The 14,577-nt window shown below is 34.6% G+C and overlaps 1 protein-coding gene and 1 long non-coding RNA gene across 2 annotated transcripts; both read right to left on the reverse strand.

Moving 5' to 3' along the window:
- Positions 1 to 3,934: 3,934 nt before the first annotated feature.
- LOC146942574 (uncharacterized) lies at positions 3,935 to 5,862 on the reverse strand. Its single transcript, XR_015033558.1, has 2 exons — positions 5,753 to 5,862; positions 3,935 to 4,214 (listed from the first exon to the last, which is right to left on the reverse strand). It is a non-coding gene; the product is annotated as an uncharacterized LOC146942574 (long non-coding RNA).
- A 2,894-nt stretch (positions 5,863 to 8,756) lies between these two features.
- LOC146942575 (FCS-Like Zinc finger 10-like) lies at positions 8,757 to 11,689 on the reverse strand. Its single transcript, XM_085756613.1, has 3 exons — positions 11,178 to 11,689; positions 9,364 to 10,497; positions 8,757 to 9,161 (listed from the first exon to the last, which is right to left on the reverse strand). Exons 2-3 carry the CDS (start codon positions 10,482 to 10,484, stop codon positions 9,011 to 9,013), a joined length of 1,272 nt encoding a protein of 423 aa, XP_085612739.1. The 5' UTR covers positions 10,485 to 10,497; positions 11,178 to 11,689; the 3' UTR covers positions 8,757 to 9,010.
- Positions 11,690 to 14,577: the final 2,888 nt, after the last annotated feature.

Raw genomic sequence — 14,577 nt, forward strand, 5'->3', positions numbered from 1 at the left:
CAATTAGGCAATATAGCAATCAAATAACATAGAAACATGCATCAACAACACAATTCATCATATTATAGCAATTAACCTAAAACTTTCTAACCCTAATACCAAAACACCACAATCATCAAAAATCAGAATTATACATATTATTAGTGAAAGAAATCCCACCCTTACCTTAGTTTAGATGAATCAAAAGCTTACAGAATCGATCCTCCTCTTCTCTTTGCCTCTTCTAGGTTTTCTCTTCTTCTCCCAAAACTTATGTTTTCTTTTGTACGTGAAAAAATGTTTCTGCCTTCTCTCTATTCTATTTCCCAATAAACATAACCTCTCCTTTATTTTTCTTAACTCCCTTAAACTAACATAATTACTAATTAACTCTCATTAACCAAGATATTAATATTTTACTCCTATTTTTATTTCTCCTAATATTTCCATAAATAATAAAGTCATATTCATTTAAATAATATACAACCACATAAATCATATATTTCACATAAAATCACATATAGATATAACAAATAAAATTATATAAAAATACTCACACATCTACTAAAATATTAGAACAAAAATGGGGCGTTACAACTCTCCCCAACTTAGAGAATTTCGTCCTCGAAATATTACCTCAAGCAAACAACTCAGGATATGATTCTTGCATCTTACTCTCCAACTCCCAAGTAAGGCTTTCACCAGTTGCTCCTCCCCAAACAACTCTCACTAGAGGTATCTCTTTACCTCTCAACGTCTTCACCTTGCGATCATCAATCCTCAAAGGTAAAGTTTCTACCGTAAGGTTGTCTCTAACTTGCACATCATCTCTAGGAATGACATGTGAAGGATCCGCTACATACTTCCGAAGTTGCGACACATGAAACACATCATGCAAGTTCGAAAGATGTGGTGGCAAACCAACTCTATAAGCCACCGTGCCAATTCTCTCAGATATTTGATAAGGACCAATAAATTTTGGAGTTAACTTCTTGGACTTCAATGCACGACCCACACCGGTCATAGGAGTGACTCTCAAGAACACATGGTCACCCTCTTGAAACTCAAGGTCTTTCCTACGCTTGTCATGATAACTCTTCTGTCGACTCTGCGACTCTTTCATATGCTCTCTTATCATCTTGACCTTCTCTGTAGTCTGCTGAACTATTTCAGGCCCCAACACATCACTTTCACCCGACTCAAACCAACATAAAGGGGTCCTACACCTTCTACCATATAAAGCTTCGGAAGGTGCCATACCAATACTCGAATGGTAACTATTGTTGTACGTGAACTCTATCAACGGTAGGTGACTATCCCAAGCTCCACCTTGCTCAAGTACACACACCCACAACAAATCTTCTAATGATTGAATCGTTCTTTCCGACTGACCATCTGTTTGCGGATGATAAGCCGAACTCAACTTCAACTGAGAGCCCAAAGCTTCTTGCAAGCTCTTCCAAAATCTCGAAGTGAACCTCGGATCTCTATCCGACACAATATTCGACGGGACACCATGCAACTTCACAATATTATGAATATAAATCTCTGCCAACTGAGCTATTGAATAAGTGATATTAATCGGAATAAAGTGTGCCGACTTCGTCAATCTATCGACAACAACCCAAATGGCATCATGCCCTCTTTGAGTGTTTGGTAAACTCGTCACAAAGTCCATGAAGATGCTATCCCATTTCCATTCTGGCACATCTAATGGTGTCAACAAACCAGCAGGCTTCTGATGTTCAACTTTCGATTTCTGACAAGTCAAACACGCATAAACAAATTGTGCGACATCACGCTTCAACCCAGACCACCAAAACAGTTTCTTCAAGTCATGGTACATCTTTGTAGCTCCCGGATGGATACTCAAGCTACTTCTGTGACTTTCTTCTAAAATCAACTTTTTCAATTCATTATTATCAGGGACACAAATCCTGCCTTGGAATCTCAACACTCCTTGATCATCAACCTGAAAATCACCATCTGCAGTCTGATTACTAGCAGCCATCAAGTCTACAAATTTCACATCAACTTCCTGGGCTTCTTTGATACTCTTCAAGAAATCATTATTAATTTTCAACATACCCAACTGTACACTCTGAGGTGCCAATTCACAAACAAGACTTAAGTCTCTAAACTGTTCCAGCAATTCAAATTCTTTCACCATCATAGCCGACATGTGCAACGTTTTCCTACTCAAGGCATCTGCAACCACATTAGCTTTACCCGGATGGTAATTTAAGCCAAAATCATAATCTTTCAACAACTCTAGCCACCTTCTCTGCCTCATATTCAACTCTTTTTGATCAAATAAATATTTCAGACTTTTATGATCACTAAACACTTCAAATCTGGAACCGTACAAATAGTGTCTCCAAATTTTCAACACAAAAACCACAGCAGCCAACTCTAAATCATGTGTAGGATAGTTCTTCTCATGTATTATCAATTGTCTCGAAGCATAAGCCACTACCTTGCCATCTTGCATAAGCACACCACCTAAGCCCAACTTGGACGCATCACAATATACAACAAAAGGTTTATCTGGCTAATAAAAACAAAATTGGAGCCGTCATCAATCTTCGCTTCAACTCATTGAAATTACTCTCACACTGAGCATCCCACACAAAAGCTTTACCTTTACAGGTCAACTGAGTCAATGGAAGTGCCAACTTCGAAAATCCTTCGATAAATCTCCTGTAATAACCGGCCAAACCAAGAAAACTTCTAATCTCCATAACTGACTTAGGAGTCTCCCACTGTGATACCGCTTCAACCTTCGACGGGTCAACTGCAATACCACTACCAGAAATAATATGGCCAAGGAAGCTTACTTCACTTAACCAGAACTCGCACTTTGATAGTTTTGCATACAACTTCTTTTCTTTCAGCACCTGTAAGACAATCTTCAAATGTTCTGCATGCTCTTCTTCATTCTTAGAATAAATCAAAATATCATCAATAAATACAACAACAAACTTATCCAGAAACGCATGAAAAATTCTGTTCATATACTCCATGAACACACCCGGCGCATTAGTAACACCGAAAGGCATCACTTTATATTCATAGTGTCCATACCGTGTCCTAAAGGCCGTCTTCTGCATATCTTCATCCTTCACCTTAATCTGATGATAACCTGACCTCAAGTCAATCTTGCTAAACACTCGAGCACCCACTAATTGATCCATCAAGTTGTCAATTCTCGGAAGTGGATACCTATTCTTTATCGTCACTTTATTCAGCTGACGGTAATCTATGCACAATCTCATGCTACCCTCCTTCTTCTTAACTAGCAACACAGGCGCTCCCCAAGGTGACACACTTGGTCTTATAAACTTCTTATCAAGCAAGTCTTCTAACTGTTTCTTCAACTCTACCAACTCTGAAGCTGACATACGGTAAGGAGCCATCGACACCGGCTTCGTACCCGGCACTAGTTCAATCGAAAATTCAACCTCCCTCTCCGGTGGCACATCTGGAATCTCATCAGGAAAAACTTCAGAAAATTCATTCACAACGGGCAATCTATCAATTATCGACTGATTCTCTACAGACAAATACGCCATCAAGGAAAACATCAAGTTTCCATCATGCTCTAACTGCTTCAGCTGCTTGGTAGATAAAAATTCTGCTCCACTCTCTTCTTCAGCAGAAGAAAAGTACACCGTCTTCCTAAAACAATTAATATGAACATAGTTGTACTCCAACCAGCTCGTACTAAGGGTTACACAACAAACAACAAACAGGACAACGAGGACAATACAAAATTGTCAGACAATACTACTAGGCTCGACACGACTCTACTAATTGGCCGGACGGACCAACTTGCTCTGATACCAATTGTAACACCCCGTTCTCCCAACAACGTAATATTAATTATTACAATCAGAGTAAACTATACAACGGAGTGTCACACTGCTAATCAAAATTTCATAAATAGAAATATCTATTTATTTAAATCCAACATTTAGAATATCTTAATAAACTGCAGCGGAATAATTCTTTAAAAATATAATTTCAACCAAAATTCAACATCAATGAAAATCTTGGCACAAAGGCCTCAACATAATTCAACTTTATTTTCAACAACGATAAACTCTAATAGCAAGTCTTTTCCCAAAATATGTGATACATAAAAGAAATGAGAAGACATTCGCAACGATTTCCCCATCCTAGTATGTATCAGAGCCCTAGACACTGAGCCGACCAAACCTACAAGTCATCAGTACCTGCACATTACCCACGGTCGAGGCAACATATACGCAGAAGGGGTGAGAAACTTCTCCAATAATAATAATATATAATTCATCAAATTAATGAAAACAACAAGCATATCACAATAGACATCATTAATAATGTATATAAATAAACACATAAGCAACGACATAATTATTTTCAGCAACAAGGTACAGCAACAACAACAACAACAACGTTATCCACAACGACACCGACAACTCGACAATGCGACAACGACAACAACTCGACAATGCTACAACGACAACAACTCGACAATGCTACAACGACAACAACAACTAATGCATCATGCAGGTGGTACCAATCTACGCGCGTTGAATGCTAAGCATTCCAGGGCATAAGCCCCCAACAGTTTGGATGGTTAAAGCATCCCAGGGCATAAGCCCCCAACGAGTTGAATGATGAACATTCCAGGGCATAAGCCCCCAACGGTTGAATGATATACATTCCAGGGCATGAGCCCCCAACAGATGTGAGTATGCAATTGGACTCAACTTGTGTATATCAACATACAACTTCAACAACGACTACAACAACAACTTATGTGCCTAAAACATTTATGACACACTCCCCAACTTCGACATCAGATGATACAACGACATCAACAACGGAAATCAACAACATAGCATATATATAAATCAATTACATTCATCTCAAGGTTCAAAACATCCTTCAAAAGCAATTAAGTTTTGATCAATATCACATAATCCAAATACTCATAAAACATCTCAACTAAGTCCCTAACACTTAAGTTTGAAGTTGGGAAACCAACCATAAGTTTTGGACTAACTTGGGAATAGTTATGCTAAGTTTTCTTAAATTTTTCTGAAGACCCACCTGGACTATTTTTATCATAACTCAAAATCTACAAATATTTTCCACTCCAACCCAAGGCCATTATAAAGCTAACTTAATTGTCTACAACTTTCATGTTTACATCAAAAGCCAATTCAAAACAGAAATGGGTGAAAAAGCACAAAAAACGCAGAAACCGAAGTTCTGTCAGCACGAAGGAAACAGAACGTTGGCACGGCCCGTGCCATGCACGGCACGGCCGTGCTCGATTGACAGCACAGCTTTTTCTTCGTTTTTTTCCGTTTTCACCATTTTGCGCATAAAATTCAAACCGTTAAGCGGATTTCAGTGCCGTTTTCGCCTACACGCTCCTGACATTTCCCTCTATCATAATCTACAGAAACATTCAATTTTCCACCACTCAAAAAAATCGATTTCCCAACCTCCCATAATCACTTGTCTGTAGAACATTCAGACACCGACGTTTCAATCGAAATTCCCAATTTTCAATCCTTGATTACCCAAAATACGTTTCAACAGAAGTTTTCAGGTTCAATTAGGCAATATAGCAATCAAATAACATAGAAACATACATCAACAACACAATTCATCATATTATAGCAATTAACCTAAAACTTTCTAACCCTAATACCAAAACACCACAATCATCAAAAATCAGAATTATACATATTATTAGTGAAAGGAATCCCACCCTTACCTTAGTTTAGATGAATCAAAAGCTTACAGAATCGATCCTCCTCTTCTCTTTGCCTCTTCTAGGTTTTCTCTTCTTCTCCCAAAACTTATGTTTTCTTTTGTACGTGAAAAAATGTTTCTGCCTTCTCTCTATTCTATTTCCCAATAAACATAACATCTCCTTTATTTTTCTTAACTCCCTTAAACTAACATAATTACTAATTAACTCTCATTAACCAAGATATTAATATTTTACTCCTATTTTTATTTCTCCTAATATTTCCATAAATAATAAAGTCATATTCATTTAAATAATATACAACCACATAAATCATATATTTCACATAAAATCACATATAGATATAACAAATAAAATTATATAAAAATACTCACACATCTACTAAAATATTAGAACAAAAATGGGGCGTTACATCCCACCAGTAAGATACTGTTATTGTTGGATCATCAATTGAAAAGTTTTGAACTAGAAAATGTGATAAACTATTGTCTGTTAGTGTTGGATAATCAATTTATAGTTGAGGGAGTTTTGGTTGGAAGATACTCCATGCTGACGAACTGTTTTCTTGGTCAAAAGATTGAGTTTTCACTGGAAGTTAAGGAATAAAGTTATACTGGCGTTTTGTTTGTTTAGCTGAGGCTCTGATCAGAGTTACTTATTTTATATTTTCATTTTTTATATTTTGAAATTTTCCGAAACTAAACAGTATTGACTATTGAGTTCGTAATTTATTTTCAATTTTTATGTTTGAAAGTTGTTGACATTATTCTAACTCTTGGAGCATCTCTGCAATTGATATGGAAGACTAATTAATGGAACGTCCAAGATTTGGTAAAACATGTATTTTCTTGTAAAAATAGATCTGATAAAGACTTCATTAAAAGGTCAAAACTTAAATTTACATCTTGGAAAATATTTACCCCGTCTCTATATATAAGACCCTTTTGCTAAAATCACGGGAATTAAGAGAGAGAATTAATTTATGTTTTCAATATGTTATTTATTTCTAATTGAAGAAAAAGATAAGGGCATGCATGTAAAGAAATAATTAATGTACTTGAAAATAACAAAAGAGTCTTATAAAAAGGGACAAAAATTTCTGAAAAGGGTTTTATAATTAGGAACGGAGGTAGTAGGATTGAACTTGACAGAAGACTCTAGACCCATTGATGGCTGACGAGCGCGCTACCAACAGGAGGAAGGTAGTTGGTTTGGACAATGGCAAGGGGGTCACAATTGTTTGGGTGAAACAGTCACAGTGCCGGACAATGAAAGTTAAGCGTAAAAATAGAAACAGACATTACAAAAACCGATTTTTGTGGTTTTAGGTTTTAAGCTAAAATCGTTTCAAAATAATGTAAAAAACCAAATTATCCTCGTTTTAGCCGAACACATACCCATGTCCTCGTGAGCGCTTAGCTCAGTTGGTGAGGACTATGCATAATATATGCAAGGTCCGGCGTTCAAACTCCGGTCACCACAAGAAAAAAGCTGAACACATACCCCTGACACGCTGTAAAATCTGAACATAAGTTTTTTTTGTTTTTTTTTGGTGACTTCATATATCATTTCAGTTTGAATCAAAGTTCCTGATTCTACACTTTATTCGCAAGCAAGTTATCTGATATAGACCCTTCTAATTGCTGTAGAAACCCTTGTATACTGTGGCCTAAATACTGGCAAACAACTGCAGTTTCTTCCTCTGGAACCACAATACTCTCTCTATTAGGACTGTTGAAAATAAGATTCTAATTCACCAAGGACAACCAGATTCCCCTATCTTACATCAATACTCCAATAGTATTTTCTTATGCCTAAAACTGTCGACTGAAAGACATAATTGGTCGCAGATTGGGTAATCGTGATGATTTGAATTCGATTCTTCTATCATTTTATTATAGATAAGCATGAATCTTCTATTGTTGTCATCTGTCCATGGGTTGTGTATATACATATGTTTGGATTGTCGGTGATTTTGGGAAAATCGCAGTATAATTTTGACAAAAGTTATACGTAGATAAATTCACAACATCAGATAAAATCACAATACCACGGTAATTTCATTCAAATTTACTGTCATATGTTGGAATCATCTGGTACTTAAAGTGCAAATCTATTGGTTTGAAACGAATGCAAGTGATCAGTTTTACACAGCATCTTCTCGTTTATTAGATTCTTTGGTTTGATTCAATCAGAGAGTACCAATTTTAATAGAAAAGAGAAATGCAAAGGAAAAAAAGTTGACAAAGGAATAACTGGCACAATTCATAGAAAGTTGATTTGCTTGTGTGGGTGTGAATGTGTGTTTTTGAGAGATCCAACATAATATAACAGTAAACCTTTTAAATCATGAAAGGGAAGGAAGGAGTTTAAATAATCATTTCTCATTTACAGATTGTTTGATTTGATTTGATTCAAGCAAAGAATTGTTGGAATTTTATATTTCAATAACCATTATGAATTAATACTATTAAAAAACTCATTAACTATTTATTATTAAGAAACTTATATCTATATATTAGAAGTTTATTAGACTATCAACAAATATTAGATGTTCTTAAAAGATTAGATGTCAATGTTAGCATTAAGGGGTTAAATGAACCTTTGAGGTTAATAAGCTTTAAAAATGTAATGAAACTCCAATATGAATCTGTTATAAAGATGATAAAAATGGGGAGATAATACTCAAAGCATTTCTACTATATATTGTAAAACTGCATTTTCTTGGACTCTACACTCTACAGTAGATTCTTTTGCCAAAATAGAAATCATAGGATTCGTCTAAATAAAGCATATTACATCAAGTTGATAACTTGTGAAATGGAACTGTAAAAAGTAATCAACACTGCTAAATGTCTTGTTTTTCAGTCCAAAAAGATGTAGGACAATGCAATAGGTTGTATAAACTATGATAGTATGATACTAATAATACCATTAAAGTCAAAAACTTTGTTTGGGTTGTGAACATCCACATAGTATTAATATTAGAGATAATAATGCAAGAAAATTTCAAAAGGGGATGCCAGAAAAATAGGCTTCAACCCTTTAATTTCTACAAGCTATCAATAGTTTGATAACATTTTCTATCTCTCTATAAAACAAAACTAGCTTCATGAGAGCCATAAATTATAATCCACCAAAAACCATAAGTTATAGTCAAAGAAAACGCAATGATGTACAAAACAATCATCCAATGGCTGCTAACAGATGCACATAAAACAGCTCAATTGTGATCAGATGATCAAATGCGTCTACTCTTTCTTATGTGGTTGTGGGGATGCCTGCTTCAAAAATTTGCTCACCAAGTTTTGGCTTTGCAGAGTTCTCGCAAGGAGAGTTGGATTTCTCAAGTTCCTCATCAATCATAATCTCTATGGCACGGCAAGTTAAGCTGCAAAATGCTTTTTCACCTCTGCAATATATCAAAGGAAACCAGTCTCAGAATCAATAAATCCATCAATGAAAATGTATGTCAAAATAATGAAATCAAGGTTTTAAAAAAAAGGTCCTCAGCCGCAATTGAGGCTGCATTGACCACAATTTTCCTTAGTATCAAAGATTGTGACACAACCACAATTCAAGGTATTGAAAGATATGCAATAGTGTTAACTCACCTGTAGATATAAATGTCTTTCCCCTCATCCAGTTTCTTGTCGCAATGGTGGCAGAAACTTAAGAAGGCACGAGAGGGATATTGGTTTGGAGCCTGTGATAACCTGTTACCAATAAGGGTCACTCCTTTCTCCTTCTCATTCTCTTCATTCTTAAAATAATTCTTAATAGATAAATCAGGATGAGTTTCCAAGATACAATCACCAAAAATATGAGTTGTTTTGGGATTAGGACCATGAGAAATCACACATGTGTAATCCTCGGAAAGCTCAATCTCACTAGCTGATAGAGACTTAAGAATCTCACTGGAAGAACATATGGGAAGAGTGTTTGAGTTTGACTCTGCCCGTATGAAGGCATTTGAGTTCTGGCTTCCTCCAATAAAATGAGGAGAAGAGCTAACCTGAACTGTGACATCTTTCATAGCAAAATCATCAATATCAGAATCAGTTTTTGAAGTGGCTAATCCAAAATCAGCTTTCATTGATTTGCATGAATCCAATGAACAAGACCTAGTTCTTCCAAATGGTTCATCATGCTCTAAGCTAGTTTCACCAATCTCAAAAAGGACATTGGATTCACATTCACCCTTATGGATAACAGATCCATCTTCTACACAAGAAACCACCTTACAAAAGTCTTTAGGCAAAGACTTAGAAGACTCAAAAGAATCCATACAAGTTTCACAAATTGGAGTTTTGATCATCGTTTGAGGACTTAAACTAATGCCCTTGCTATCAGGTGATTGAAGAATTTTCCCACAAAACCTAGAACAGTTACAATCTTCCAAAGATTCAACAATACTTAGACCAACTTTACAACAATCCCAACTCCTTTGGTTCCCCTCAAGGAGTGAAGATCTTTGGTTCCTAACAGGGTTGCCTGAATTTGAAAGAACTCTAGTATCTAGAGGTGAAGTTGGACTTCTAACTGAATCAGAATCCAACAACCCTTTAGGACCCAAACCCACAAACAAACAAGGAACATTGAAAATTGGATTGCCTTTGATATTACGCCCTAAAGCATGAGATTGAGCATAATGATCAGAATTAGCATCAGAATTTGTTGGATGACCCATTTGGTGTTGATCTTTCTGGATTGACCTACTTCTCTTCCTCAGCATTATCTCAACACACCTGTTCATCAAAAACCCATTTTTTCTTACATAAATCAAAAAACCTAACACACATTAAATTGAAATAATCAATTGATTCTGAATCAGCAAACATTGTTACATATAGTTTCATCACAATTAAGAAAAAAATTAAAACTTTAACCCAGAAAAATTATAGGTACTGATTGCATGATTCAATAGACCCAGAAAGTACAATGTACAAATGACGAATCAATTGATTTTAAATTAAACAACCCAACACACATTAAAATGAACAATCAATTGACTATGAATCAACAAAAAAAATGGTACATAAACAGTTTCATTTCATCGCATCTAAAAAATGATTAAAACTTTAACACAGAAAAACCATAAGTCACTAATTGCATGATTAAAGAAACCCAGAAAACAAAATGTATGAACTATTATGAAACTAAAATTAAATCCTAAAAAACCCCAGATGCATAAAGTGAAGAGAAACAAAAAAAAAAAGCTTTTTTAACAAATAAAGAACTGAAAGATTGTCGATTAACCCCAAATGCAACATCATGCATGTGAGAAAAATCAGAGAGAAGTTTCAAAACCAAAATGAAAATAGACACAGTACAAAAGCATAATCAGTGATGAAGAAGAATGAAAAACCAAAGAGTGATAAAGTGAAGAAAAAGTGAAAAAGAAGAGGAGGAAGAAAAAAAAACCCACCTGGGTTGTTTGTTTCTCTGTAGTCTGAAAACTTCAGAAAGATGGTTTTGATTTTGAAGAGAAGAGAGTCCTAAATGCAGTAAAAAGATTGACTAGATATGTGAAACTTGTGTTGTACGAATAATCTCTTTCTCTCTCTTGCATGCCTCAAAATCAGCGAAACAGAGAGCTTCTGAAATACACTAACTACTCTCTCTCTCTCTCTCTAGAAATTTACTTACTGTACAGTCTTTTGGATGTATCTGCCCATAGAAATGTTATGTGATTGTACTTTACCCTTTTCTGCATAATGGTTCATTGCAAAACGGTGCTAAAACTAAATTTAGAAATGTATAGTAATTTATGGACTAGATCAGGGGTTAAGATCTTAATTAAATTAAATGTACATTGTTTTAAGACAACTTGTTTCTTGACTGTTTGGACAACAATTTATTTCTTTGCTGAATTTATTCGCTGTGGCATGAATCGCCCATTCATTGCTTTACATAAATATACATGCATATAATTAATGCACTCGTTTATTGTGTTGGCAATTCAATTTTAGTTAAGTTAGATTAATTTTCACATTGGCGACAAATCACAGTTACTTTGTTACTACTTCTTTCTAGAAATAGAAAATTTGTAAAAACACTCGTTTTGCATTAAAGAAAACAATTTTGATTGACCAGAGATCAGAAATTTGTTAGTAATTTTTTTTAAGGAAGAAATTTTTAGTAATAATATATGGAAAATACTAACAAATATTCTTAGGTAAAGTACAATCAAATAACAAGTCTTTTGGTAAAAATAGAGTCTTTTGCAACATTTGTATTGTTTTTTAGGTTTATCTTTAATAAATCTTCCAAAAATAAAGTTTATCATAAATAGAGATAATTGATTAATTTATTTAGTATTTATTTAATTTTCTTACTAATTATAGTATTTGTTCTCAATTAAAAATGTATAATAAGTAAAATTATTTTGGTAAAAAATAATAATTCGGTTGAAAAGTAAAAAAAGAGTCTCATAAAAAGTGACAAAGATTTTTTTTTTAAATAATCATGTATTTCACATAAGGGGAGTATAATTTATTAATCTCTTTCCAAAACTATGTGTTGAGTTTTAGAGAATTTTTTTTTACATATACATTTTTTATTATGCTCCAACCATGCGTGATTTTGTTGTATGGACTAAAAAAACTATAAATGAAGGACAAAAAAAATTAATGAATAATGAGGTAATTCTTCATTAAAATTAAAAGGTCTCTATTGTAAAGACAAAAATATATTTAATAAAAAACAACGAGTGGTAGTATTATTTTTTTCACTATTTAGATGTAAGTAAGATCAAGACCACAAGGTGGTGATGTATTGAGAAAATATCACATGTATGATTTAAATTAAGGGGTATTTTAACATGGACATTTTTAAAAGTCCCAAAGTGGACTCGTATTTTTTTTTTAACAAAATAAGAAATTTTATAATACAAAAAGAGAAAAATCTGTGATATAATAAAATTTACTAAAAATTATAAAAGTCCACCTTTGGGAATCTAAATTCAATTATAGAATTATTCATTAAATAAGTGATTAAAGTTTTTTTTTTAGGAAATAATTGATCAAAGTTTCTTTGAAAGAATAAGCGATTAAAGTTTTTTTTTTTTTTAGGGAAATAAGGATTAAAGTTGTCGTTTAAAAAAAAGCACTAGCATATGGTAAATACTATTACTAGGGTAAGCTCTTTTAACGATCCCCGTAAGCTTAGCTTAGTTGATATGGATAATGCATAATATATGCGGAGTTCAAATCCCGGCCACCACAAAAAAAAAAAAAAAAAACTCTGTTAACATACTCTCGGATTTGAGAATAAACCCGCACCCGTCTTTTTTTTTATTTGTTAAAGCAAAAGTTTTAGGGAAATGTTAACTAGTGCCCCAGGGCACTAGTTATGACCTTTAAATAGTAACTTATTATAAAAATATGTATAATCAATGCATCGGGAATTGAAATATTTGACTTTTTAATAAAATAATTTAGGGTCATGTTAACGTGTGCCCTAAGTAGAGCTGTCAAAACGGGCGGCCCGGCCCGTTTAGGCCCGGCCCGGTTGGGAAACGGGCTTTTTAGGGCCGGGCTAAAAAGTCCGTTTTGAATACGGGCTGAAATAATGGAGCCCGAGCCCGGCCCTATACGGGCTCCCGGGCTAACGGGCCGGCCCGGATGTAGTTTTTTTTTTTTTTTTAATTTTTTAAACACTTTTTTTTAACAGCAAATTCATTAAATTTAAGAAGATTTGCAAAAGGCAAGTAGCTACTGATAAGGTTTTCTATACAATAGTATTGAGAATTCTCGCCAGATGCATTCAGGTGCAATACATTCCTGCAAAATATATATTGGTGATTTGTATAGATCATATTTTTTTTTCATATAAGTAACACATGTTAATTATGCAGACCTCTTCTTCATTTGTCAATGATCAACTGATCAAGGTTATTGCCGACGAGATAAATGAACGTAGGCAAACATAAGTTATTTTACGTTAGCTGACTTTCAGCTAAAATAAACTTTACAAATGATTTCAATCACAATCAATTTTCAATGGTGTAGAACCAAACACACACCAGAAGGTCGTTGGATTGAGTTTGGCTTATTGAATAGGAACTCAAACTTTTAGAAGGGTAAATAAATACTCACAGTATCACCCTCAGAATCAACGGATTCTAGCATCCTTTTTATATGCTCAGCATTGTTAGCTCTGTTAAGTAGACGTTGGACTATATTTATAAATCCTGATATGGCCATTCAAAGAAAAGTAACATCACAAATCTTAACCAATAAATTTAAAAGTTCAACAATAGAAAAAAGAAGAAAAAAAAAACCTTGTATTTTTTGGCGGGCTGGCGGGCCGCCCGGAGCCCGAACGGGCCAGCCCTAACGGGCTACGGGCTTTTTCGGGCCGGGCTAAAAAGCCCTGAAAAAATTCGGGCTGCAATTATTCGGCCCAGGCCCTACATTTTATTCGGGCTTTCGGGCCGGCCCATATGGCCCGGCCCATTTTGACAGCTCTAGCCCTAAGGGCACAAGTTAAGGAACTAAAAAAGGAAATGATAAATCAATTTTGTATTGGAAATATAAATTGTTTAACTTTTACAACAATGAATACACAAGTTCCAAGAAAATGTTTCCAGCTTTAACTTTTTAACTTGTGTCTTAAGGACACAAGTTAACATTTCCCTAAAATTTATTCTTTTGAAATCCTTAAAGAGTGCCCCGGGATACTCGTTAACAAGACCCAATGGTTTACTATTAGGCAAAAATGTTAGTAAAGCAAAAGTTGAACAATCCCAACTACGAAAAGTTAATGTGATTAAGTTCGGGAATGGAAAAAATGATGACAATGATAAAAGAAGCCGTTTAATTTTG

Source organism: Medicago sativa, chromosome 3 (assembly GCF_051527215.1).
Source record: "Medicago sativa cultivar Bolivia chromosome 3, Bolivia_mono, whole genome shotgun sequence".
NCBI lineage: Eukaryota > Viridiplantae > Streptophyta > Magnoliopsida > Fabales > Fabaceae > Medicago > Medicago sativa.

Coding starts and splice junctions, on each gene's coding strand:
- LOC146942575 (XM_085756613.1), bottom strand. CDS start 10,484: ATGCTGAGGAAGAGAAGTAGGTCAATCCAGAAAGATCAACACCAAATG. Junction 9,162..9,363: donor AAAGACATTTATATCTACAG/GTGAGTTAACAC, acceptor GATATATTGCAG/AGGTGAAAAAGCATTTTGCA.